We start from the raw sequence: 27,359 nt of genomic DNA on the forward strand, positions 1-27,359 counted from the left end.
GTGCCCGCGGTGAGTTGGTTCAGCATCCCTGTGCAGGCAGTGGGGCGAATGTAAATGCAAAATGTATTTAGAAAAGATGTAATTCTAGAATAAGTTTTCGGCGTTGGCATCTTGCGATGAGGGAAGGAGGATATGGCAGGTTGGATTCTGTGTTGCGCCGCCGTGGAGCGTTATATTCTGAGAAATAATGCGGAATACTCCCCCCAGTAGGTGTTAACGCAATAAATAGGCTACAAGATGAAGAAGCAATTCAATCGGATGCGACAGCTCGCCAACCAAACGGTTGGAAGGTAAGCAGAACCTTTGTGCTATTCTCTCCGGGCCAAGTCAAAGGGAAGAGAAGCCCGCGTATGGTCCCAAATGGATGGGAATCATATCTGTGCAAACATGATCTGTGTCAAATGTTATTATGCTGAATGTGGAACAGACAATGGTCAGGGCAGTCGGACTAATTCAAAGGAACAAAAGAATACCCCTTGTTCAAAAAGCATTTCATGCTCCTATGCGTAATGATAGAGGCTACCGCATAGGTTGTGTAGGCGCATTGCCCCACTACAACCTGCCCATGTAGAAACATTAAATCGCAGTATCCCAGATCTTCAAACAGACAAGGCATCGCCCCTGGAGTATCGACATGCTATAGTGAAGTTATGCTGGGACTAAATTTACCTCCTGTCACCAAACCTGTTAATAGGTGAACGTGATGCAGACGGATGCGGTGTGGGCTGCGACGTGAGGGCAAATGGGAAAAAAGCGCAATGTTTTTTTTACGCAGTAATGTCAGCTGTGAGGAGGGAAGCATCCTCATAGCGTGGGTTATCAAGTCTGTGAATTCCTAAAGGGCCTGTTGGCATTTTAATGACAGGCTTAAATTATGTAATTAGGCTTGTGGAGTGATACTGTTCCTAAGACCAGTTCATGTGGAAGAATTTTACATCCCTTTCAGGCTTCTGTATCCTGTACTTGCCCTGCATCTGGGTGGTCCTGATATCTCCTCCCACCCTCAGGGATAGATGTTTTGTGACCTTTTACACTGGCCCTATGGGATTATACCTCTTCCCTCACCCTGTTCACTCATTTCACATGGAGGCAGAGCAGCTTGTCAAACAGTGCTGCGCCAGAAGGTGTTCCAGAAGGTGTGCTCAGCACCGGGGGATTAGGACCAGGAGGTGTAGGTCATTATTACTACAAGGCTGTGTGAGTGGCATGCACATAGTAGGGGTTGCACACCTTGCAGGCCCTGTTTGTACAATCACCGTCAGTAACCCCTCGTTTTAAGCTGCTTTTTCTAACTCGTCTTTTTAGAATCATTTCTGTATGAATCATTTGAGTGTGTGGGAGTGTGATTCTGCATATGTGTGTGGGCAAATGGGTAGGGCCTTCGTATGAGCAGAGAAGGTATACGGTTGTATTTAACCGCCCTCATTACATGAAGTGCATGCAACTGCAGCTTGTATAATATTCCTCTCATATTCTGCGGTTTTCTGAATCTGTCTGTCTAAGAGCAGCAGCAGCAGCCTGCTACCACAGAGACATAATGAGCCACAGCTATCCCTGAACAGTACTGGCCCCTGCTAATGGTGGACTGCTGTTCACAGCCACCACTGCCACTCTAAGACCCTCAAAGCGAAGGATAATCAGAACCTCTCAGCTATATGTTGTCTATTGCTTGGATCAGGGTGAGAAGTAACAGGTCTGACCCTGTAGTGACCTTGAGCAGCATCATAGCAATGCCAGTTAGAGAGAAAGGAGTATAGCCAAAACTGTACCACCTTTAGCAACTTCAGCCAGGTAGGCATGTTAAGTGACAATGAACCAAGATCACATGAAGCTTTGTCCGCACGTACAAGAAAAGTTTATTGTGATTGCAGCTAATAGTTTATAGGTTTGATCACATGTGTTTTTTATTTCTGTGGTCACTACCGTTCAACATGCTGTTTCCATTTACTACTGTATTTGAAGACCTTCTCCCCACTGATAATTCGTGAGGTGTTGTGCTGAGGCACGGCTCATGCATGTGGATGTTCCTCGATAGTGCCACAAACATGTGTATGTGCAAATTAATAGGCATCCTATTTACATATTTACATAACAAGCATTCCCAGCTCTACTATCCTTGCTCTCTTTACTTCACACAAGCACATCCTTGTCATTTTCTTTCCACTGGTTTTCCATATGAGATGAATTGCAAGGCTCCTTGCAGCAGTAAATGGCTCCCTGCAAATTTAGGAATAAGTTAACAAATCAGGACAAATTCTGTTAATAAATTATTTCATTGACTATAGTTATGCTCTTATACTCGCCGAGGCTTTAGATTTACTATTGTGCTGACTAAAGCTTGGGTGTGGAGCAGGGCTACACTGTTGGTTTGACCTTCCTGAACCTCATCAATCTCTGTGGAGCCGTTAGTAGCGCTGACCAGTCCTCACTCACTTCTTACCAACTCAACAAATCCAGATGAAGTAGGCAGCCATGTTGTAAATTGTACGACTTTCATAACAGGAGTGTGTGAGTGGGTGGGTGGGTGTGCTGCCAAAAGTATGTCATCATTAAGAAATGAATAGCTTGTTGTAAGTGCAGACTTTTAATCTACTTATCCGAGTTACTGAGTCTTTCTGTATTGACACTACTGCACAGGTCTTTTTATATATTTTATGTGATGGAGACTGAAGGCCTTCTTTCAGTCAAGGATGCCAATCAGGCTTGCTGTGTCAGCAGCCCTTTGGTTTTCTGAGGCTGTTTCTGCCATTTGCCTGGGTGGGATCTACTTTACATGCCTGACCAATCACCTCTGTAGAGAAAGACTTTATACCGGAGGATGTGCAGCCATGCATGCCCTATAGCTAAATGTATATTATGTATGTACAGTTGGAAAGACAAAAGGGTGTCACTGCTCTCTGAAGTCGGAGAAATGATGCCTGAATTCATGTTTGTTTTCATTTCGTTATGCTTTTGTTGACTTAGCAAAGTTATTTGTTGTGGTTCAGCCGTACCCGAGGCCCCTGTGCTCTTTAAACCCTTTTCATTATGTTAAAATTTATTTACACAGCTAGTTACTATCTGTCTTTATCTAAAATTGGCTTTGCAACTTGTTATGCCTTCATACACACTGAAGAAGCCAGGAAGACATTGCACTCAGCACCCACCCTACATTTCTCTTGACCTGTTTCTCTATTCCCAGCTCACTGCCCTATCTCGATCTAGGACAGCCTGATAAAAGATTCCATGATGCAAGTCTGTAGGAACATGCCATGGCTGTATCAAGCTCCCAACAATCCAACAGCAGCCACGTTTCGATCTATACAAGATCTTCGTCAGGCATTATCAGACTTGCTTTTTGCCTTTGAGCTGTTGTTGGTTCAGCACCTGTAGAGGATCTTTTTTGGATGTGCATGTCCACTGTTCTTTGTAAGAATATGCCACGCCACACAGTGAGAGAATTCCACACATGAAAGAAAAGAAAAAGCAGAACTTTTCCATTTTACTCTTGTAAAGTGTACCACTGTCTCTAGCCATAACCTCCTGACAAATTACCTTTCCCACTCATTTTCACACTATATCTGTATGTCTGCACTATATTCACCAGTACCACTGGTGTATGGTAATGGGATTTTTTGTGCTTGTGCCTTTAGGGGAAGCTTCACCCTCCACAATGCAATTATCACAAAATGGCAGCCATTTCAGGGCTGGCAGATGACTTGTACGCTAGATAGTTTCTCTTTACTGCATTGTATCAGTCTTCTGTCTCTTTTTCTCTTGTCAGTGTGACGCAGTAGGCGAATGCATTACCAGTGAGTTTATAAGCTTTCCTCTCATAGATTTTCTGTGACAAACATGTCCAAAGATAGAATTTTAACAAGTGGGACAATGAGAGAGAAAGCAGGACATGTGGCAAACACTGCAACATGTCTGTGCATGTTTGCGTTTACTTCAGTGAAAAGTTTGCATGTTAATGTGTAGTCGCTTTTGACTAATCGTGGTCCTTCTTTGCTATGATGCTGACAAAAAGCCAGAAAAGGCAAGATTATGTGTAAATCCCCTTACACATTAATCTTGTAAACACACTCCTGTTATCATAAAAAAATAACTGCCCTTGCCTATTTGTACATTCTCCAGCATTAGCACACGTGCACCTCTTGGCAAGCATGTGGCAGCTGACAGGTAACATGAGCTGTAAGAGGCATCCCCGCTGCAAGCCAATGCAGCATCTTCTCCCTTGGCAGATGAGGACAACGCTGTTGAAATCTAGGAGCAAGTGGCCGTCACAGGGCTCTTCATTCACTGCTCTTCTCGCTTCACTTTTGTACAGATTCTGGCTGGTCTCGGCTGATCTTAGCATATTGTCTAATAGGTCAAGGCCCTTTAATTGGAAGAGTTTTATGTAATTTTGAATCAGTAGTCATCTGCCATGAGAAATGAGTCATTACTTGTGTACTAGCCTGTGTCTTTATTTAAAGCGAGAGCTACTGCTGTATAGTGCCATTCAGTGCTAGTACCAGACGTCCATGTTGATGACCCTCCTATAACCCCTATTGGTGCCTCTCAGAGACAGCATACTACAGGGTAGAGTTAGTGATAAAGAGCCTTTGTCAACAGGCCATTTTGGCCATCAAAAGAGAGATGATGTAACATCAGAGAGAAGCGCTGTTTCTTTCATTCCATGTCGCTGATTACCTCAAAGAACTAATCTCTTAAAGAGCCCCTGTACTTGTGGTCCACTACAAACACAACTAGTGGATTATAAAAGCACAAATGTGTATGACACAATATGGCAAACAAACGGCTTTAGGGATGGCTGCTTCATCTCCACAGACTTAGACTATTCTTGGATTTTCTTGTTACATATTAAAGTGGGCTCAGTCAGAGCAGCGATGTGTCAGTGGTGTTGAGGTTGACCCTCTCTGTTGCTAATGAGCTCATCTCCAACAGGAGGTGACCCCACAGCCCGACTGACATGAAGCAAATGAGCCAGATGCAATTTAAGCTGTGTAGCATTCAGGAAAAAGATGGGGTCTAAAGAGGATTTAAGGTAATGCTCAAAGATAATCTGGTCCTTGATTTGGATCAGTAACTTCACTTAAGATAAGTGTTGAGGTATACGCAGTCCTCTAACTCAAATATTTTATCTGGTTTTAAATATTAGAATGAATTGTTTGGCCTTAGATGCCATGCTTACAGTTATCTGCTGTATATGTAATTATGAGTAGTAGATAAATGAGAGTAACAAGAGTAGACTGGCATTGTTTTAGAAAAAACTAAGTTCTCCTAAGGAGACAGGTTACTCCCTATCGATGTGCCCACTTCCTTCCATTCAGGAATACTAATAGACGCAAAACAAGAAGCATTCATCCACCAATAACAATTTCCTGTTTTGTATACTTCTCATTGCCTTAGAGTTTCTTGTTTTCCATATAAAATGTTTTGCTCTTTAACGGCAATACACTGTATGTCTTCCTACCCCTTTTCTATATAGCAGACATAAAATGCTCTGGTTGCCTAGAAACACGTATTTGACATTAGCTGTTTCAGCACATTTGTTTAGCTTTGCCAAAAATGGCAGAGAAAAAAAAAAGATGGCTTGTGACTGTGTGCTCATACATGGGCTGGATGAAAGGAGAACATTGGATCGATACTCAGTGTCATTGTCTACTTGAAGCTTTCTCCTGGACATTTCACTTTGTTTACATGCAAATGCAGTGTGTGTGTGTGTGTGTGTGTGTGTGTGTGTGTGTGTGTGTGTGTGTGTGTGTGTCAATGCCAAGTGTAATAGCATGGTCAACTCAAAGAGCTGTGTGGAGATTATTCACCATGAATAAGGTTATTAGCGATAACTCACTGCTTGTATTTCCAGTGAAACACTGCTGAATGCTGCAGGCTCTCTCTCTCTCTCTCTCTCTTTCACTTCTGTTATGGACGTATGTGTTTTATGTGTATGGGTGTGCACATTTGTGTGGATGTGTGTATACTCCTCTCACAGTTATTCTTGCATACTTACCAGAACTGTGACCTAGTTTGCTGGACAACTACAGTAAGTGGGTTTTTCTGTTGTAGTAACTTGGTATCCCATCAGCCCTCCACCTTGTAACTGGGGAGGAAGCCAGGTGGGCCTCTAGATACATTTGCACAGTAAGGTTTTGGATAAAAGAAAAATTTCAAAGAGAAATATTCAAAGAGTGTCTTTGTGTGTGTCTGTTTGCATATGCAATATGTATGTATACAGTATGTGTGTGTGTGTGTTTGTGTGATTGACTCTAGATCTCATGCCAGCGCTCCAGGCCATGTAATGCTCTGCTGAGGCCCAGGGCCACCATTCCACTCCACTACCCTTTCCCCAGCATCCACACAGCTCTTCCAGGCCTCAGAGCAAGCACTTGTGTTAGCCAGGCTAGCAGTAAAAGCAAACAGAGCTTTTTTTTAATGTCAGACAAATCTCAAATGGACCTACAGTATAGACTGAAACAGGTACAGCAGATAGTTACCAAAGAAATGTAAAGACTCCGGATGTTGTTTATTCACATTTTGATTATGTCAACATGGGTTATTTATGTTTTCATACAACATACACAGTGCTTGGAGGCTGAACATGAGACCATCCAACATTAACATATCTTGAGATAGAAATATTTATTATATAAGACATTTGAGTTACTTGGAATGTCTAAGATCGCTGGGAAAATATGCACAGTGAAATTACATTTCTCTTTATCCAGCTGTAAATACACAAGTCCAGATGTCCTCAAGACATCCAGACCCTTCTTCTTATCAATACTTTGTTGATGTTGCCACCAGAGGAGTAGTGGGAGTTATTCAAGGCATTTGATCTCTTTCTGTAAATACATCCCACCAGTTAATCTTCCACAGCCTCTGCGGTCATTCATGTTTGCACTGCACTCTTTTCACTGATATAACAAGCAAGATGCAGGCAGCTTTTGAAATGGTTTTTAAAATCTGTTGGCCTGGTACATTTCAGCAAGTTGACTTGTTAATTAATCTCTATATTTATAGATGTCTGTGCAGGTGCGTGTGTGAGTGTGTGCTTGTTTGTATTGAGTCATCAGCAGCTTCAGGTAAAGGAAGGCCTGTGAAGTGGCAGATGGTTGGCATAAACGTGACAAAGTCTTCTTCCCCCTCTATAGGCGCGCCACCCACATGACAGCCACATTCCCATGTGTTTGTTTTCCTCCCAGGACTCGTTCTGTACAATATTTGTCATGAATACTGTATCTCTCTCTTCACCTCCCAAATATTTTTCACAATAGCTTTACAGTACATCAGATTCTACAGGGCCGAGCAAACCACCCCATATTCCAGCCTAGCAATACTATTTTTCCTCTGTGCCTTCACAGGCCGATTATGTATATTACTTTCCTAAGAGGAAATACCAGTGTCTGAAAACAAACAAGCTCAAAGAACAAGACAGCGTACTGCCTTTGAAGATAGGCTCCAATCAGTTTCATGCTTAAGTCACAGCCAGACAAATTGGAGTCAGTGAGAGCACCATGTCTGCATGTTAAACATTAATTCCCTTGTTGTAATCATTTAATGCAGTCATCTAGATGTGGTTTGGCTTGTACTGTGCATGCCCCTAGTACAAGCCTTTAAGAAGAATGATAGGAATACGATGATACCTGGCTAGTAAAAAATTCTAGCACATGCAACTGTCATATTGTCTCATGCGGTTAGCTTGTCAGTGTAGCTCCTGACACAGAGAGCCTCACAGGTAGTCCATCTACCAAACATCACTAACAGTAGCTTCTCCACACCCCTGTCATTACTGGGCCTCCTCTCCCACCTGCGCTTTTGGGCCCCTGTTAGGCTTCCTCAGCTGCCATCCTGTTAAAGTGCACCTCGACTGGCCAATTTGAGGCCAGGTATACAGTGACAGTCTCACAGCTGCACTGCAGACCTCCAGGCTACGCACTCAGCATGGAATACATGTGACAGCCTTGCCTGCAAGCTCTTTTACAGAACCTGGTAGTTTAGAGATTTTTAGATGCTGCTGGGAGTGTTGCAGCAAAACTGTGCCAAACTTTAGTGCTATGCTCGGGTTATTTTTGCCTCCTTTTGTCATGTAATCAGCAATCTGTGATCGCACTTATTCCTACAAATTATGCCAGAAATCTTTTGCTCAGCTATCATTCTCTCTCTCTCTCCCTTAGGCACACATGAACACACACACATTTCCTGTATTTTCCTCATAGCCAAGTGGGTAGAGCAGTTTTTCAAAAGGCCGGCTGTGATTAGATCTATTGGTACATGGTTTGACCCAGTTCCCATGGCTCATTGCTCACATCTTGGCACTGAGACTGGGGATGCTAATAAGTGACATCGTTAAAGCTCAGCTTTCTGGCAATAGTGCATGACATTTGTGTACAAACCTGCACTAGTGTTAGTCTTAAACATTTCTTTTCTGCCATTTTAGACCGAGACTTGGTGAGAAGGCTTATAAAAAGAGCATTTGACTTATGTGTCGCTGATGTTTTGTCTAGCTGATGAATAATATAGCACAGGGCAAGGTCTTTTCCATTCTCTTGGTCAGTGGAGAAACACAATCAAATTTAGTTTTTAAATAAATTATACAAAAAGCTATTATTCACAATTGGTTTTGATAGGGCACAATAGCAGGAAGAGGTTGTGCAGGCAGGAAGGGGAAGCCCATAGAGACTATACAGACCACTGGGTGGTTGCTGGGGGTCTGCAGGTCTGGTTTAGATTTTTCTAAGAGGTCACACTGTCTGCTCAAGCCGTCCCTCCCTTGGCAGCCTTCAACCTTTTTTTCTGAGCAGGAAGTACATGTTATCTATGCTGATTTGATTCTCCTGATAGGTCCTGGATTGTTTTTATGAGCTGTAGATGTTCAAGTATTTTTAAAGGATTTCTGGAAAGAAGCCAACTACATATGCAACATATAAGAGTGGCTATATTATCTTTTCTACAGGAGTATAAAAGGCACTTTGAGATTGTTTAGGAAATCTCCTCATCTAAGAAAAGGACTAAAATCCTAGAACATAAGCTGTCTGAACTGAGCTGACACCATGTATTTGTCATATCCAGTGGTTTGCTCTTTTTGAGCTTATGGCTCATTCAGTACTTTTATCTGCTCCAGTGGCAGTGCAGTTCTGCTCCTTCCTTCAGACTTTGGTTACCCAAGTCCCCAGTCTGCTAGATTTGCAGTAGGATTTGAATTAGTGGCCTTTACTCACTGCTGTTGAGCTTCTTTCACTCAGAGTGGATTAAGGAGAGTGACAGCTTCTCCATGGACTATATAAGGACCTTTATTTTAATCTGAACCGAGTTTGGAACTAAACTGCTGAAAAAATTAAGGGAACACTAAAATTACACATCGGATCTTGATGAACGAATTATTCAGTCTGAAAACCTTTACTAATGTACGTTGTATAATTTGTTAAGAAGAAAATGACCCAAATCATCAACCCATGGACGATAGTTTTCTTCACATGCTTTCTGAAATATGTCAGTTCTCTTCCATATGTTTTATCAGTAAACAAAAACGCAAGTGAGAACAATAGAAGATACTGTACTTCAAGCTCCTGATTGTTTATGTCCGTGGGGAGGAACATGCTTTCTGCTCTCACGTGAGAGCACAAAAGTGACCTAAAGGAAGACATACAAACAAGTTTGAACTCTGTGACATAACAAAAACATTTAGTTTTCCCTGACCATGCCATACCCAGAGCTGCATGAAATTCAATATCTGAGACGGCCATCATATCAAATAGAAATAGATGGCAATTTTCTTTATGTGCAGTTTAACAATGCTGGCTAATGTTGAAGCATCCCCTAACTGTTTTAAATTTCTATCTTTACAGGGCAGAAAAAACGGAGGTATTAAGTGAGGATCTTCTACAGGTGAGCTGTGGTGTGTGAGTTTATATGTCTTTCTATGGTTGTGTGAACAGACCTTATGTTATGTGCCGTTCGTACCTGTCAGTGAGCGAACGAGAAAGAGGCGGACCCAGGTAGCCGACTTCGATGCAAGCAGTGATTTATTATGTACAGTGATGATGAGAGTAAAAATACACAGAGGGAAATAGTGCGTAGTCCTATCGATGAGTAGTAGCCGGGTGTTTGACCAACAGCAGGAGGTGAGGAGATGGAGAGCTGGGCCGAGCTGCGTAGGCTGGGTCACTCCTGGGCTGGTCGGTGGTGATGGTGGCTACTGAAGGTAGAGACAGAGAGATGAAGGCAATAGTGGAACAGATAGGCGACTGAGCATTGACCTGCCTGGGAGGGAAGAGTGGAGCCATGGTCCGGAGGAACAGTCCATCGGGGAAACACAAAACAGTAGCTGGCTAGGGGATAAATACATACAAAACAACGAAAGAGCACGGAGAAAAAATGGCCTAGAGACGAGAACGAACTGGCAAGTGACTGAGGAGTGAAACCGGGTAATATAGTGAGCAACCTAATCAAGTGCAGCTGGTGATAAGGGAGTGAGGAACAGGTGAACGTGATTAGTGTAAATGGGGCAAGAGACAGTAGGAAAGGTGAGGGAGGCCAGAGCGGCCGAGCAAACCTGACACCTTAGTTTAGAACTGTCATTGTGAGGACAATTTAAACAGCCCTCAACTTGAGGGGATGTTCAAGGGTTAAGACTTGGTTTTAGGGTTAAGGTTAGACTTTAGTTTAGGTTAGGATTAAGGTAAGGGTTGGGGTTAAGCATTTTGTTGTGATGGTTAAGGTCAGGGTAAGGGGCTAGGAAATGCTTTATGTCTAGGGGTAAATTCCAATACCTGTTTGTCTGTTCTTAGCGTCTCGATCCATGCTCAACCCCAAAATCATTTTGGTCCACTATTTTGAAGGATGTCCCAAAGTTCTTGTTCCTGCTCTGAGGAACAAAGAGGCTGCATGGAGGAGCTACGAGTGAGGATACACGAGAGCATCCTTCACAGAAGTGGACGACATGCCCTCTCATTAGAAATTAGTTGGTGATCAGACAATTCAGATGAAGGATCAGAGGAAAGGACATCTAATGATCTTAAAATGTGCTTCCTCAATTCCTCTCTCCTCGTATGTTATGTGGGGGTGTGTTAAGACAAGGAAAAACGCAAATGTGGGAAATGTACAGTAGATGCAACTAAGGGAATTGAGATCTAACCAAAATGTGTTTCCTTGGTTCCTCTGCTAATGTAACATTTACTAAATGTCCGTAGTTATTCATGTGTGGGTCTTGTTAAGCGCATTCTGATGAGTGTGTGTGTGTGTGTGTGTGTGTGCGTGCTTCATCCAGGTGGAGAAGCGTCTGGATCTGGTCAAGCAGGTGTCACACAGCACTCACAAGAAGCTGACTGCCTGCCTGCAGGGCCAGCAGGGGACTGATATGGAGAAGAGGTCTGTTAAGTCTCCTTCTGTGAGTACCTGCATCCAGCATTCTCTCACACCCTGACAACCAATGCAAACTGATTTGATGTGTTATGATTCATAATATTTTACAAATCTCTCACAATTATTTATTCAGTTCATGCGTTATTTTGTATCTCTACTATCAGAAAAAACTACCACTCACAATCTTGGCACAGTGTATGATAGAAGGGGCAGCCGTGTTGGGAGATGACTCTCTCCTAGGGTAAGTCACTGTAATTTGAAGTAACAAGCCTGTGCTCACACACTTCCCTCACATACATGCACACACAGAGAGTCATCTTTAATTATTAATTAGGCTATTGAAATTTTTCTTTGCCCTCATTACCCTTGTTTGCATGTTAATTGTATTTCATTGCCTGCAGCTTTCTTTTTTTCTGTCACCAAAACAGGAAGATGCTGAAACTGTGTGGGGAGACAGAAGAGAAGCTGGCCCAGGAGCTCATCCAGTTTGAGTTCCAGATAGAGAGAGATGTGGTGGAGCCTCTCTATGTGCTTGCTGAGGTGAGTCGGCAATTACTTAATGCACTAGTTGTGATATAGCACCTTCCCGATCTGGCTGAATTACAGAGCTGCACTCTGTCACTTTCTTTGTTGCACTTTAATTCTCTGAGCAGATTTCAGTTCTCTACTTCATTTTATTTTGTAGGTGGACATTCCCAACATCCAGAAGCAGAGAAAGCACTTGGCTAAACTCGTCTTGGACATGGACTCTGCTCGAACAAGGTAAAGGGAGTTCACGTTTAAAAGCTGGGCTACAACCTGCACTTGTTCATTCTTTTAAAATAAAGGCTCAGGTTTTAAATGACTGTAAAGGAAGGAAGCATCACATATGGAATGCAGTAGCCTTTTTTTTTTTTTTTTGCCCATAGATATCAGCAGTCGTCCAAGTCATCCAGTCACCCGAGCACTCTGCAGCCTGGCGCCAAGTCCGAGTCCCTAAGAGAGGAAATGGAGGAGGCAGCCAATCGGATGGAGATTTGTAGGGTGAGTCACCAATCACAGTCAGTCATATATTATTCCTTTCTCAGCTCCTTAGCTCTCTTGATTTACAGCCCCCCACCTCCTGCATGTATCAAACACAAACAGACCACATTGCCAGGATAACATCACATAAATGTAGGACTTTAGCGAGGAAATGTCTTAAAACACAGTTGTTCTCTGATTTGTGTTTCAGGATCAATTGTCAGCAGATATGTACAATTTCGTGGCCAAAGAAATAGACTATGCAAATTACTTCCAGACAGTAAGTAAATTGTATCATTGAAGGTGTGATCACAGTGGGAAAATGCATCAGAAAGTGTATTTCTGCACAGTATCTAAAATGGCTTTTCCTATGATCTATTAGCACAACTTGCATTTTATTATAAGATACACCCTTGAAAAGATACTGTAGTTTATTATAATCCCTTCCTCTGCTGTCCTCTTCTATAGCTGATAGAAACGCAGGCAGAATATCACAGGAAGTCATTAGAGATCCTTCACAGCGTCCTGCCCCAGATTAAAGCTCACCAAGGTGAGTCATGCGCTCTGTGTTTAGAGTTCTGATCCATTCCAGCACCTGAAGAAATATCAAGAGAAGAAGTAATGGGGTTAATAACCCTAGAGTGTCAGATAACAATCTCATCAAGGTATAATTATCCTCCATAATTTTTAAGCTATGGCTAGTTTACAAGTGCTAAACCAAACAAGACGGTTTAAACATAACTTTTTCCTAATAAGCACCAGAAGATATGGCACCAGTGAAACACTGAAATCCAGCACTGATAGAGTTTAACTACTGAATGTTGCCAATAAACTTCTCACAAATAGCATCTCCAAATTTTACATGCAGTCTTTGGTGTCAAGTCATTCAGGAGGAGATACAATGACGGTGTGAGGGTTTGTGTGTGTCTGTGTGATGCAAGCTGCCGTTTTGTGTTGCAGAAGCGTGGGTGGAGAAGCCATCATTTGGCAAGTCCCTGGAGGAACACCTGAATATTAGTGGGCGAGAGATTGCCTTCCCCATCGAAGCCTGTGTCACCATGCTTTTAGAATGTGGCATGCAAGAGGAGGTAGAGGAAACACACACTCACACTCACACAGATAGATGCATCACTCATGCATGTTTTTGTTCTATTTTTTGAACACAAGTCTATGCAATAACACACACCTATTTCCTTACAATTACACCCTGGCTTGGTGTCAGTCTTTCTATTTAATGTGATAATCTTGCAACCAACCGCATGCAGCCAAACAAGCATAAATGTAGGCAAGTACATATTTAACTTTATGGACATAGTTGACTTTATCTTACCTTGTCAGATTGGAGCTAATATTGGCTAAAAATAGAATGTACCGAGGAAGGAGAGGCAGGCGAGTTGCAATAAGAAGTACCTATGTCTGCATGCAATTAATTGTGAAAACTATAAGGAGTAGCAGCACCTTGGCTGTGAGATTCAAGTTGCTAATCATTTTAACAATGGTGTTATTTGTTTGTGGTAATTAGACCAATTATAACCCTCTGGTATGTTTTGATAAATGACTGATAGTAATATAATAGTCTTCATACTTTGAAACAGATTAAACATACAAGATCTTATAGTAAACTTATAATTGCACATGATCATGCAGTTCATGTGTGTGGGCTGCAGGGCCTCTTCAGAGTGGCTCCGTCAGCCTCCAAGCTGAAGAAACTGAAAGCCTCCCTGGACTGCGGAGTTCTAGACGTGCAAGAGTACTCCTCCGACCCACATGCTATTGCAGGTGAACAGCACCCACGCAAATACCTGGCTAAAGGCCCATTTCCATAACAACCAACCCCACACAGTGTCAATTTAAGTTAAAAGTTTATTTAAGAAAGAAACTGTAAAATACCACTATATATCCATCCATCCATCCATCCATCCATTTTCTATACCACTTGAGCCAATCCCAGTTGTCATTGGGCGAGAGGCAGGGTACACCCTGGACAGGTCACCAGTGTACCACAGGGCTGACATTTAGTCAATCACACGCTCACTACTACAGGCAATTTAGAGTCACCAACCAACCTAAGCTGCATGTCTTTGGACTGTGGGAGGAAGCCAGAGTACCTGGAAAGAACCCACACAGGCACAGGGAGGACATGCAAACTCTGCACAGAAAGGCACTGGGATGGCTTGGGCTCGAACCCGGAACCTTCTTGCTTTGAGGCAACAGAACTTGCCACTCTCCCACCATGACACCTACCACTATGTAAAACTCAGTAATTTTACTGAATATCTTCAACATATTCTTATAATGTAAAAAGGCAAAACTTGACATTTTTGGATTGATTTTAAAACTATTTGGTGGAAAATGTGGTTCTTCCTGGAATTATAACAGCTACTATGCATCAGCCGTCCCCTCAGTACTGTTTTCCTGAGAGCTATCTGTTGTTATATTGCTGTCCATTTTACACATTAGCATGAAATCTGCAATGAGCAATCTGAACCTGGCAGCTGCACTAACTGCAAGGCCTGGCTGCAGGGAAATGGGGATATGGGGAAAGGTCTCACCAGTACTCTGATGAGAGAAAACCTCCACTTCTTTCTCAAAGCTGACCAGTTTTAACTCTCACTGTTTTTCTCACCCACAGGGGCTCTGAAATCATACCTCCGTGAGCTCCCTGAGCCACTGATGACCACTGAACTTTATGATGAATGGATTCAGGCCTCCAAGTAAGTTGTGTTTTATTAAAAGCATTTTCTTGAATTATCTCATTGACCATGATGAAAAATAGAAAAGCCTTATATACAGAGGGCCTTAATGAAAAATGGTGACACTTATTAGGAAGTGGAGCAGCAGTAACCCATAATGATTTTGTTATTTTTATTTCCGCAGCATTCAAGATATGGACAAGAGACTGCAGGCATTAATGGCAGTGTGTGAAAAACTCCCCACAGACAACTTGAACAATTTCAGGTCAGTTACTTTACCTGATTTTCTGTCCAGTCTTATAAATGTTTCCATGCTGCAGCAAAACTAGAGAAAGACAGAAAAGCTAAGTCTGATGCAGCTTCTCTCCTGCACCACCTACAGGTAGGAAAAGTAACAGCAGCAGGTGTGAATCAGAATCAGAATCAGCTTTATTGGCCAGCATAAGGCTGTGTAATATAACAAAATAGCAGTATTAACATTAACAAACCGTGCAAGAAATTCAAAGAAATTATTTGCTGCTGCAATATTGATGCTTGTGCCACCAACAGGTAGTGACTTTTACAACTGCAGTAATCATTGTCTGTGAAGTTTAAAAATTGCAGTAGCCATTAATTTCCTTTTAGGAAACAATATCAAAATGTCTGCATCTGTAGGTTGAAACTGCTGCTGCTTTAATTTTCCTATACAGTAGGTAACACAGGCTAGGATGTGATATGATTTAATTGAGCAGCTCTGCCTTGTCAAGCATCAACAACTTACAAAAAAGATTGAGAAAGGTCATACAACATACAACATGTGACAAAAATATCAGCTCAGTTCAGCTGCGGTTGGTAGAACATGAGTGAATAAGATAAGGTGTTTTATTTGAAACCTACAGATATCTAATCAAATTCTTAGCCAAGCTGAGTGAGTATCAAGATGCAAACAAGATGACTCCCGGTAACATGGCTATTGTCCTCGGCCCTAACTTGCTTTGGACACACACAGAACCGTATGTATTCTTCACACAACTCTGTTATATGTGTTAAATTATTTTTGAATTTTACCAAAACCTTTCGCATATTGATTGTGCACAATGATTGTACTGTAGCTCACTTCTTTTTCCTCTTTCCAGCAATATGACAGAGATGATGACCACTGTGTCCCTACAGATTGTTGGCATCATTGAGCCCATTATTCAGCATGCTGACTGGTTCTTCCCTGGAGGTGGGGGTCACATACTATGTATGTCATTTTGTAGTCTTGGCCTGAGTGCCTTATCAGTTCTTACTGATCTTCCATAACTGCAACTGAGTTATGGAGTTATGGAATTAAAATATATATGTATATGATTTGTGAAACACTTGGGAACGCCAACTGGTCATATTCTTGGTTTTATTTGTCATATATTGTGACTCTGTGGACGAAAAGTATGTAACGTGTAGGCACAGTGTTACTTTCCCTAAAATTAAAGGTTATCCAAAAAACCCATTATAGTAATGTGTTTGGAACATACAAGAGAAATTCATGCACACCACTGTAACTCCAGAATACTGTATGCTGAGAGCGTGTCTGCTTCTTTCTCAGAGATTGAATTCAACTTGACAGGCAGCTATGGCAGCCCGATCCACACCAACCACAACTCCAACTACAGCTCCATGCCCTCACCCGACATGGACCACTCTGATCGCAAGCAGCAGCATGACCAGAGCCGACGCCCACTGAGCGTAGCCACCGACAACATGATGCTGGAGTTTTACAAGAAGGATGGGTATGATGCCAAGTGCATCCTTCTGTTGCCCACCTCTCACTCTGCCTCTTTCACTCTCGTTCCACCCACACCTCCTCTCAAGCATTTGATATTGTATTCTTATATTTGAGGAGGGGAGCACTTGCACATTAAAATTCTGCTACCTTGGTGCAGTATTTATGCATCCAGTGAGTCAGGAGGCTTCATAGGCTTCACTTACCCTCAGCTCTGTGGTGAGGATTTTACCAGCTGGTTCACTTGTTTATAATTTCAGCACACACAACCACATCCCCTAATATTTCTATTTATCAGGGAGAGAGGAGGCTGAAAACTAGTTGCATTTGAATACATGAGGCCAAATTGCCTTAAGTGGCATTGTCTCTATGGTAACAGGTCTCTGATGAAGGCTGGTTAACTCATTTTTTTCTGAAGAAATATTTCTCCAGTGCTATCTTCCTATCCTCCCACACCCAGCTCCTCCTTCGCAGTCTGGCTAGCGCGTCACCTGGCCTGAGTCATTCATCCAGCTGGTGGAAAATCACTGGCAGAATTAGAGTATATGCCTTCACCAAAATACCTCCATCAAACTAAACAAAAGTTGGTAATATTATAGGCATTGATCTAAATGTATGCATCCCACAATCAGCAGCTATCAGTAGGGGGAAATAGAAAATAGCTTTTATCCATTTAGAGTAATGGGCATCTTAGGCAAAAGCGTCTGCTCTGTCTGTGTCTTTGAGTTTCTAAGGCCAAACAGGCTTAATTTTAAAAAAGGCTTTAATTGGTGCTCATTAGCTAGGTACCAGCAGGTTGTGTGACCTGACATCCGCTTACCTCTGAAACCTTCTGCTCCTTTTTGCCACACACAGTAAATTCTACTGTATGTCTGGTGTTGTGAACCATGTATGTATTGCTTCTGCGTTCATATCCCTTTTGCCTCTCTGCTCCCCTACTAACGCAGCATTAGGAAGATACAAAGGTACCGCACCATGCCTACATATATCCTACTTCCTTCCCTACTGCCACCACTCATCTCGTAGTGCTTCCCTTATCATCATATATGATTCTGTACATGTGTTTTTCTCTAGTATGGGCGTCCGGGTTATGGATACCTCCTGGGTGTCTCGGAAGGGTTCATCGACTCTGGCACGCAAGGCCTCCTCCACTCCTCCAGGCATGCAAGGCTCTGGCGGCCCAGCAGACGCACTCATCCCTGAGCAGCCTGGGGAACTCGTCACCTCTCCGTCCGCGACGCCGCCGCCTGGAGAAAGGGCTTGGTAAGTCACCACGAAGACACTGTCTCCCTCTTACCCAAGCACCTCTTACTGCTCCTCCTTTTCATTTTTATTGTCATCACCATCGTGCTCAACATTCTCACCTTTTTTAGTGTTTCTCTGTCATCACCTTCATTTCTCATTCTGTGACTATTATGATTTCTTGCTCTCTACATTTCTTTACTCCCAGTGGTTTGTCAGGTTGGTGGCACTATGGGTTACTTTGTTAAAAGGATGATGACATTTCTTGACTGAAACTCTGAAGGGTTTTAGTCCGAATACTGTATGAACATTTTTCTCTATACATTGCACTTCAATCAGCTTCAATCAGCAAGTTCTTGTAAGCATGCCAGTAGTTTCAAAATCCCATTGTTGTGGCTTGGCTTTCTCAGCTTTGGTCGTAAAATTAGTTATTTTTCTGTTGACACACTGATTTCACCATTTTTTGGTATGATTAAGCACATGAATAATCACCTCATGGTCGCCGGCTCTGCCACTGTGGCAGACAAGAGTTAATATGGCTTCTGGCTTGGCTGACTCTCCCCTCATTTCCTGTGGCTCTTTCAGCCAGTGAAAGGGTTTTGTGTCTGTTTCGCACTGACCTGAGCTGAATGCAGGACCTGCAATGCAACCAAGTCATATTGGAGTAGGGCAGATAGAGTGTCCATATGCAATCAACTCAGCTTGATAACCAGCACTTTGGCTCCAGAGACGGATCCTGACAGCTCCATGCAGTGTGCAGACACAAGGTGATCACAGAGGGACTCCCACACGGTATTCTTTTCCTTTGGCAAAAAACTTTATTTTCCTTTGCTGTTTCTTTGTGCTTGTCTTTGTATTTGCACTAAGCTGACTGTGTGCTGAGCTTGGTGCCCACCACCCACCCTTAAATGCAGTTTTATGTATTAATTTATTTATTTGGCTGTCTTTGGCTACAGACCAACTAACACACTAACACCCCAGTCATCAAAACAACTTATCCTATATCGCTCCGATGCGTCTCCCTGTTCAATCACTGGAGCTGTTTCTTTTGTGCTGTCTATTCTCTTAATATCTACAGCTCAGACAACGTGTCGCCCAATCGGCCGGACACTTCTCATGCCCACCCACCCCCAGGGGAGGACCGGCCACCTCCCCCTTACCCCATCTCCTCGTGCCACTCGCTCCCCCACCACTTCTATCCAAAACCCCCGCCCTGCGCTCGCCCTGTTGCACCTGGTCCAGAGTCCCAGCCCCCTGGCTCCCCACCACCCGCAATACGCTGGCCTGGCTTCATGCCCCCTGCCCCGCCCCCTTCCTCCTCTTCTTCCTCCTCCTCATCATCACTTGACATCAATTCGAATCCCAAACCCAGCTGTCTGCACTTCCCCAAGCACAGCCCGCCTGGTGACATTTCGCATGCCCCCCCACTAGACACTAATGCTTCACCACTCTACATCAAAACTCCCCTGGTACTAACCCACCACGACCAGTCCTTTGGCAACCCCCCTAGCCTCCCTTCGTCTGTGCCCCCACCCCCACCGTGGGCTGCCTGTCCATGTGCCCGAGAGAGAGGACCCCCCAGGCTGACTAGGTAAATACAACACACCCATGGCCACTATGGAGTGGCTGTATCTCTCCTCTCCTCTAGCTCGCTGCCTTATATTTTCTGTTTGCTTTTTTTCCTTCCCTTTAAATTACATACCTCAGATTCTGTAACATTCAGGTTGTCACGGGATGCCTCTTGTGGGGATTGCCTAGCAACTAAGAATGTTACTGGCTCATATAGCACTCAGTTTGATGCTTGTATTGAATAGACAATAAATACATAGACAATGCTGCATATCAAATAGCATATGAGTGTATTTATTCTACAGTTTGCAACAATTTCTTACTAACTAGTGGAAGGAAAAGAATATGCTCTTACAGCATAAGCATCATCCAGCTACACCCAAAGTGCTGAGCTTGTATAGAGTGACTGTGGCAGTTTCCTGACTCATAGGTCTTTGGTGTTACAGCCACACAGGACAGTGTGAATCATTACAGCAAATCTTTGTCAGTAGTCAGTGTGATTTGGTAACACAGTAATTTCCCATTCAGGTGGCTTTGTTGGCAACACACAGCTCAAAGACACTGTGGGACATTGCAGCTGTCATATAATCCCAAATCTAAATACTGTGCTCTCTTATAGGTGCTCTCTGGGGGTGTGAGTTCATTTGAGTTACTGTACTTTCTATATTTGCAACTATACTACCAGTAGTCTATATTATTCAGCATATCTCTACAGGAGGCATTAATTACAGATATACTTGCATTAGTGAGATGAATATATCAAATTATAATGTTTGTGATTCAAAAAGATAAAGCAGCATATCAAGCTTTGTCCCCATTACTGGGGTCTTGTAACATTTTTAACGTCACTGGAGTTCAAGCTAGTAATGTTACATTTTTTTTATCTTTACGCTCAAATTTCACTACCTTCCCAAATTACATGCCACTAAGAGAGAGTGGTCAAGCGAGCTAGAGAGTTAATGAAGAGAGGGAGCGGAGTTGTGCATTATGCTGTAGTACTGCTGTCATCGTGACATACCGGTAATTTGACCGCTTCAAATAAGACATGTAGCCGGTTAGAATGTAGCCAGCTGTTTCACTAGGTCCAACCGGGTAAAACTGCTGGTAACACTTTGCCGTCTACACAACTCCAGGCTTTGTTCACATATGTCGCCCAAATTCCTGGCTAGGGGTGCGTGTCTAAAAGGTGCTTTAATGTCCAATTATGTAAAAATATGTAGGAACTTTGGCATCATCATGCAATGATCAGAGAGTTAAATCAAAGTTATTAATAACCATAATTAATAATGTTTATTAGCTGTTCATTCAGTTGAGTTATAAATCTATAAGTAATTGATAGATGACGATGTTATCAGTGTCAGGGTGCATAAGGTGGGTCCTTAAGTGGACCATAAAGAGGTTTAGATTAGCTGGTGATATCTTGTTACATTCTCTACATCTGCTCTAGTATTGCTTTCAGTTATTCTCCCTATATTTTGGAATTGTATAGAAATAAATTTAATGTGTAAGAAAGGTTATTCATGGGTTTCTGTCCAAAGATTATTATAGCATTACTTAATGCTTCTTCTACACATATACAGTGGGTACGGAAAGTATTCAGACCCCCTTAAATTTTTCACTCTTTGTTATATGGTCATGAACTTTGGGTCATGACCAAAAGGGCAAGATCCCGGATACAGGCGGCCGAAATGAGCTTTCTCCGCAGGGCAGCCGGGCGCACCCTTAGAGATAGGGTGAGGAGCTCGGTCACCCGGGAGGAGCTCAGAGTAGAACCGCTGCTCCTCCACATCGAGAGGAGCCAGCTGAGGTGGCTCGGGCATCTCTTTCGGATGCCTCCTGGGCGCCTTCCTAGGAAGGTGTTCCAGGCATGTCCCACCGGGAGGAGGCCCCGGGGAAGACCCAGGACACGCTGGAGGGACTATGTCTCTCGGCTGGCCTGGGAACGAAAAGAAAAACTGAAATATCACATGGTCATAAGTATTCAGACCCTTTGCTGTGACACTCATATATTTAACTTAGGTGCTGTCCATTTCTTCTGATCATCCCTGAGATGGTTCTACACCTTCATTTGAGTCCAGCTGTGTTTGATTATACTGATTGGACGTGATTAGGAAAGCCACACACCTGTCTATATAAGACCCTACAGCTCACAGTGCATGTCAGAGCAAATGAGAATCATGAGGTCAAAGGAACTGCCTGAAGAGCTCAGAGACAGAATTGTGGCAAGGCACAGATCTGGCCAAGGTTACAAAAAAAATTTCTGCTGCACTTAAGGTTCCTAAGAGCACAGTGGCCTCCATAATCCTTAAATGGAAGACGTTTGGGACGACCAGAACCCTTCCTAGAGCTGGCCGTCCGGCCAAACTGAGCTATCGGGGGAGAAGAGCCTTGGTGAGAGAGGTACAGAAGAACCCAAAGATGACTGTGGCTGAGCTCCAGAGATGCAGTCGGGAGATGGGAGAAAGTTGTAGAAAGTCAACCATCACTGTAGCCCTCCACCAGTCGGGGCTTTATGGCAGAGTGGCCCGACGGAAGCCTCTCCTCAGTGCAAGACACATGAAAGCCCGCATGGAGTTTGCTAAAAAACACCTGAAGGACTCCAAGATGGTGAGAAATAAGATTCTCTGGTCTGATGAGACCAAGATAGAACTTTTTGGCCTTAATTCTAAGCGGTATGTGTGGAGAAAACCAGGCACTGCTCATCACCTGTCCAATACAGTCCCAACAGTGAAGCATGGTGGTGGCAGCATCATGCTATGGGGGTGTTTTTCAGCTGCAGGGACAGGACGACTGGTTGCAATCGAGGGAAGGATGAATGTGGCCAAGTACAGGGATATCCTGGACGAAAACCTTCTCCAGAGTGCTCAGGACCTCAGACTGGGCCGAAGGTTCACCTTCCAACAAGACAATGGCCCTAAGCACACAGCTAAAATAACGAAGGAGTGGCTTCACAACAACTCTGTGACTGTTCTTGAATGGCCCAGCCAGAGCCCTGATTTAAACCCAATTGAGCATCTCTGGAGAGACCTGAAAATGGCTGTCCACCAATGTTTACCATCCAACCTGACAGAACTGGAGAGGATCTGCAAGGAGGAATGGCAGAGGATCCCCAAATGCAGGTGTGAAAAACTTGTTGCATCATTCCTAAAAAGACTCATGGCTGTATTAGCTCAACAGGGTGCTTCTACTAAATACTGAGCAAAGGGTCTGAATACTTATGACCATGTGATATTTCAGTTTTTCTTTTTTAATAAATCTGCAAAAATGTCAAACATTCTGTGTTTTTCTGTCAATATGGGGTGCTGTGTGTACATTAATGAGGAAAAAAATGAACTTAAATGATTTTAGCATATGGCTGCAATATAACAAAGAGTGAAAAATGTAAGGGGGTCTGAATACTTTCCGTACCCACTGTATACTCCCTCTGGTCACGAATGTTGGAAAGAATTCTTTAAGGTCAGTGGTTTGGGTCAGGAGTCCATTCATTGAAATTTTGAGTTTGATTATCTATCTATCTATCTATCTATCTATCTATCTATCTATCTATCTATCTATCTATCTATCGTCTGTTTGTTTGTGAAATGTATCTAATTTACCGGTGTTCTCAAGAACAGACTTGTATGCTTTTTTACTCTTCCTTATTCTATTAAAACTGACATTTGAGATTGTTATAATTAACACTTCATTGTTAAATCCATTGTTAAATCCATATGTGCATTCACATTGTCAGTCCCTGATTGGTCAGTAATATTTTCATCCATGAAAAAGACAACATCCTCGCAAATGCAACACTACTGTACACGCTCTGTAAAATTAGATTTATTGTAATTTGAACACAAAGATTTGCATTTAGAAGCATTTAAAAAGATGTGACACTGTTTTGGACTCAATGCAAGAGATTTTAATGCTTCCCTTGATGTAGTCTTTTTGGCATCATTTTCTGTTTCCGAAAACTTTGGTAACAGTGGTAACAACACATTAAAAGTAGTGAAACACTTACAGTATAAGTTGGTGGTGGTGGTGGTGATGGCACTGAGGCAATGTATATGAGATGTACTGACTGTCCTGAATGCACACATGTTCACAGATTTACTGTCTGATACTATTTACACACTAATGTCTGCTCCTTTTTCAGTTCACTGAAGAGTAAAGAGCTCTCCCCTGTCATTGGACACAAAGCCATCCAGGTGGCAGGTCCAACAGTCCCACCCAGCAGCAGTCCTCAGAGCAGTGGCCAGTCCCCCCACTCCACAGAGCACAGTCCACACACCCTGCGCAAAGGTCAGTCTGAGCTTAGATTGATTTTCTTTATTTTAAGAAATTGGATTTTCATTTTTAACAGGAGAGAGTAATATGATTTTGTTGTGTGCTTCCAGGATCCAAGAAGTTGGCCCCTGTGCCTCCCAAGGTCCCTTACGGCCAGTCTGGCGGGATGTGCGACCAGTCCACAGGTCAGCCATCACCGGTCAGCCTGTCTCCCACACCTCCTAGCACCCCCTCCCCTTATGGACTGGCCTGCCCACCAGGGCAAGTGCCCCCATCCTCCCCTGGGCAGACCCCATTAGGGGCACCTCACTCCCTTTCGTCCCCACCCTCCCTGACAGGAACGCTAACCAAGTCTCGGCCTGCCCCTAAGCCCAGGCAGAGACCCAGCCTGCCCCCTCCTCAACCACCCACAACCCCACTGGGGCTCATTGGCCCAGCCACCACCCCAGTACCCCAGCCCCTGGAGCAGGGCCTCCTGGATGGACTGTCTCCCGGGGAGAGCATGTCTACAGGTAAACATCAGCCCTTGGCAACAACACCCCCGTCGCCACCACAGGTGGGGTTGCAGCGGCCCTCTCTCAGACTCGCTGTGGCTCTGTCCAATGGAGATGGTGGAAGAGTGTAGGACTGTGTAGGACTTGTCACTGTAGATATAAAACATACCTGTCCCATTTGTTGACTGTTCCCAAACGAATGTCGGAATGAATAAAAGTTGCCTTTTAGACACAGATGCCTGAGAATGACACATGTAAATATTAGCACTTTCATGCTACTGTAGTGAGGAAATCTCCTGACCTACGTATTCATTGGTTGTGTTATGTGACGATGTTTCTGGGTAATGTGTGGAAACATCAGAGAAGCATAGCTCGTCCCGCTTGTATCAAAGTTGCCATTAGATTCATCGTGTGCTCTCTGTTTATCTGTGTTACCAAGACCCTCGCTTGGCAGAGGTGGGTCTGAGGCTGACAGTTCACACCAGTCCAGTCTCTCTTAGCAGGAGTGGAAACATAGGCAGACAAACCACACATTATATCTACAGTATGATGTTCTGATGATGAGGTGTTCTGTCAATATATACCAGTCATTCTGTCACTTTGTCATATTTATCATTCTCTTGTTCCCCCTGCTACTATTGTGTACCTTGCAGCTGTGTGAGGCCAGGGATTCAGTGTGGGCTAAGTGTGAGGGGGACTTTTAGGGTAAGCCAGACCGCCCCCCACCCCATGCTCTCCATCTCACTGCCTGGCCTCATGCTGTGGCTGCCTCTGGGGTCTCCTGCAGCCTGCCTCAAGCATACCTACTTTTAGCTCTCAATCAGAACATCTTCCCTATTCCATTATCAAGTCTGCCTGGTGTCGTGGTTCAACCGATAATGCATGGCTTAAGGACTTCCCAGAGTGCACCACACTGCACTCACATTGCAGACGCCGTCGCTTACAAAGGTCCATCTTAAAGCCCCCCTCCTTCAGTGCCCATTCCCAGCCCTGTGCCAGCAGATGTCCCCCTCTAATGCCACTGCCACCGGTATCGGGGGGGCAAAGGTAACCCCCAACTGTCCTTTGAAAGATTCATTGCTTTTTATAACCTCTGCTCCCTCTGACTACACTGCCACATTCCATCTCATTCCTACACAGGAGTAGTCATCGGTCTCTACTTAGACCTGCTGCTTTAAGAAAATGCAGCAACACTTAGGTCTATATTTATATTTAGAGCAAATATCTGGTCCCCGTGAGATTTCCATTGTTATTTCAAGCCCACTTGGTGTCTTGGTGCCATTTTTCCAGAGTTCCACACACATCTTGTTGCCTCTGTGTTGGTTTATCTGGACACTGTCATAAATGTATAAAGTAATGTGTCACTGTGCAGTCATTTTGACCTGTTATTGCATTTTATCTGACAAAATGTCTGTTGTTTTTTCAAAAGACACATGAAGCTGTGACATATAACACTAGTCACAACCAACTTTATTCAGGTGTGGCTAGCAACACACTCAAAAATCCCTGTGTAGAATGTGAAGCACATGTAATCTAGTTATTACTTTAATCAGGCCAGACATCATATGCCACTTACCATGAGTTCAGACTTAAAAAGATTAATATTATTTCTGCTCTCTTCCGTTTTTACACCTCATTATCATCATCATATGCCCTCTTCTCCTCCTCCTCTTGCTCATCATCACCATTTCCACCATTCTACTCATCATATTCACCTTTCCCATCATGCTCACCATTAGATATCTTCAATTATGAAATCCCCTCCATCAATGTCAATCTGGACAGCCTCATCGATGAATTCAGCGGTGCCCCCTGCAGGAGGTCCCTGGCAGTGACAGACTCTCCAGAGGGGGACGCTGTGCCTGAGGAGGAGCCCCAGAGCACCACTTTATGACCTATGAACCTAAGGCATCACAGTTAACCAGCACCCCTTTGGCTGTACATACTCTTAACTGTCTCCGCCAAGGCCTGATGGAAACACCAATTGGCCTCACCAATACCCACCTGAAACAGAACTTAAATCCTCCCTCACATCTGCTACAGGCTGCAGTGAAACTCACCTCTTACAACTGCTCACTAGTACATAAATGTTACTACAAAAAACACCAAAATGCCGTAGTGGAGGAACAGTGCCTCTATGAGGAAGAACTGGAATATAGATTAGTATTACATTAAAAAAGCTTTTTTTTTGTTTTGGTTTTTTTTTTTTTTTTTGCTTTGATTTGTTTCATCTTTGTTGTTTTATGCAGTGAGTTGCATTTTTCAATTTCTTTGAGCCTTATTAGAAGATGCAATCAAATTGCAAAATGATATTCATGACTTGTACAACGAAACTCAGAGCCTGAAATGGTTAGGAGCAATGCCCATCCTCAGGGTGAAACAGTGAGAACGAACGAGAGAGTAGTCCAGGTATATTGTTCACAGAGTAATCAGGCTTGGTGCACATTAGGGAAATGCTGAGCCCTAGAGGCAGGTTCACCTTGCACGATGAAAGATTTAATGCAGTTTTACTCTTCTTGTTGCACCTAGTTTGGATTTCCCCTCTTCTAACACGTTACAATTGTAGATATTTACCTGGCACTTACCTACATACAGGTACACTCACTTTAATTCACTTTATACCAGCACAGTATGAGAAGAATGTTATTGTGAATTTAAGTTTTTAACTTGCATTTGTTATTCAGTTAGAAAGAAAGCACCATTATGTGTTTGCATGATATCAAATATGATCGATCTGCACGTACATCCAAGCCAAATCAAAGGCCTCAGAGTGGTAGTGTTTGTGTGTGTGTGTGTGTTGGGGGGTGTTTGTTGTTGTTCTTGGAGAGTAAATTTAGGCCACCCATGTGGTGTTACCATTTGATGATAATGGATGGATGACTACACTGCCTTTAGGTTTATATTATCCTCTCTCTTAACTTTGTTTCAAGTGCTTCAGGTACCCCTAATGTAAATACAAAACTGTATAAAAATGATGTATATAAATCTGAGAGGAAAAGTATA

General features: G+C 43.3%; 1 protein-coding gene across 10 annotated transcripts; it reads left to right on the forward strand.

Annotated features, from left to right (window-relative positions):
• arhgap44a (Rho GTPase activating protein 44a) lies at positions 1–27,353 on the forward strand. 10 transcript variants are annotated; one of them, XM_020610485.1, is made up of 23 exons: positions 1–290; positions 9,831–9,870; positions 11,252–11,371; positions 11,511–11,587; positions 11,775–11,886; positions 12,032–12,108; positions 12,255–12,369; positions 12,560–12,628; positions 12,817–12,898; positions 13,309–13,436; positions 14,016–14,127; positions 14,981–15,062; positions 15,226–15,306; positions 15,920–16,033; positions 16,157–16,248; positions 16,609–16,792; positions 17,733–17,750; positions 17,860–18,048; positions 19,106–19,618; positions 23,732–23,877; positions 23,973–24,374; positions 25,010–25,061; positions 26,096–26,178. In XM_020610485.1, the coding sequence occupies exons 1-22, from the start codon at positions 238–240 to the stop codon at positions 25,015–25,017; spliced, it is 2,814 nt and encodes a 937-aa protein (XP_020466141.1). In that variant the 5' UTR covers positions 1–237; the 3' UTR covers positions 25,018–25,061; positions 26,096–26,178. The 10 variants fall into 10 exon arrangements, with proteins under 10 accessions (XP_020466141.1, XP_020466146.1, XP_020466137.1 ...); XM_020610490.1 differs by having other exon boundaries at positions 23,973–24,047; XM_020610481.1 differs by lacking the exon at positions 25,010–25,061 and having other exon boundaries at positions 26,096–27,353.
• Positions 27,354–27,359: the final 6 nt, after the last annotated feature.

This window comes from Monopterus albus, unplaced genomic scaffold (genome assembly GCF_001952655.1).
Source record: "Monopterus albus unplaced genomic scaffold, M_albus_1.0 scaffold105.1, whole genome shotgun sequence".
In the NCBI taxonomy this organism is placed as follows: domain Eukaryota; kingdom Metazoa; phylum Chordata; class Actinopteri; order Synbranchiformes; family Synbranchidae; genus Monopterus; species Monopterus albus.

Bases quoted from the DNA above. Each gene is read 5' to 3' on its own strand.
- arhgap44a (XM_020610481.1), top strand. From the start codon at position 238: ATGAAGAAGCAATTCAATCGGATGCGACAGCTCGCCAACCAAACGGTT. The intron at 13,437-14,015 runs GTAGAGGAAACA...TGTGGGCTGCAG, and splicing joins AATGTGGCATGCAAGAGGAG to GGCCTCTTCAGAGTGGCTCC. The intron at 23,878-23,972 runs GTCAGTCTGAGC...GTGTGCTTCCAG, and splicing joins TCCACACACCCTGCGCAAAG to GATCCAAGAAGTTGGCCCCT.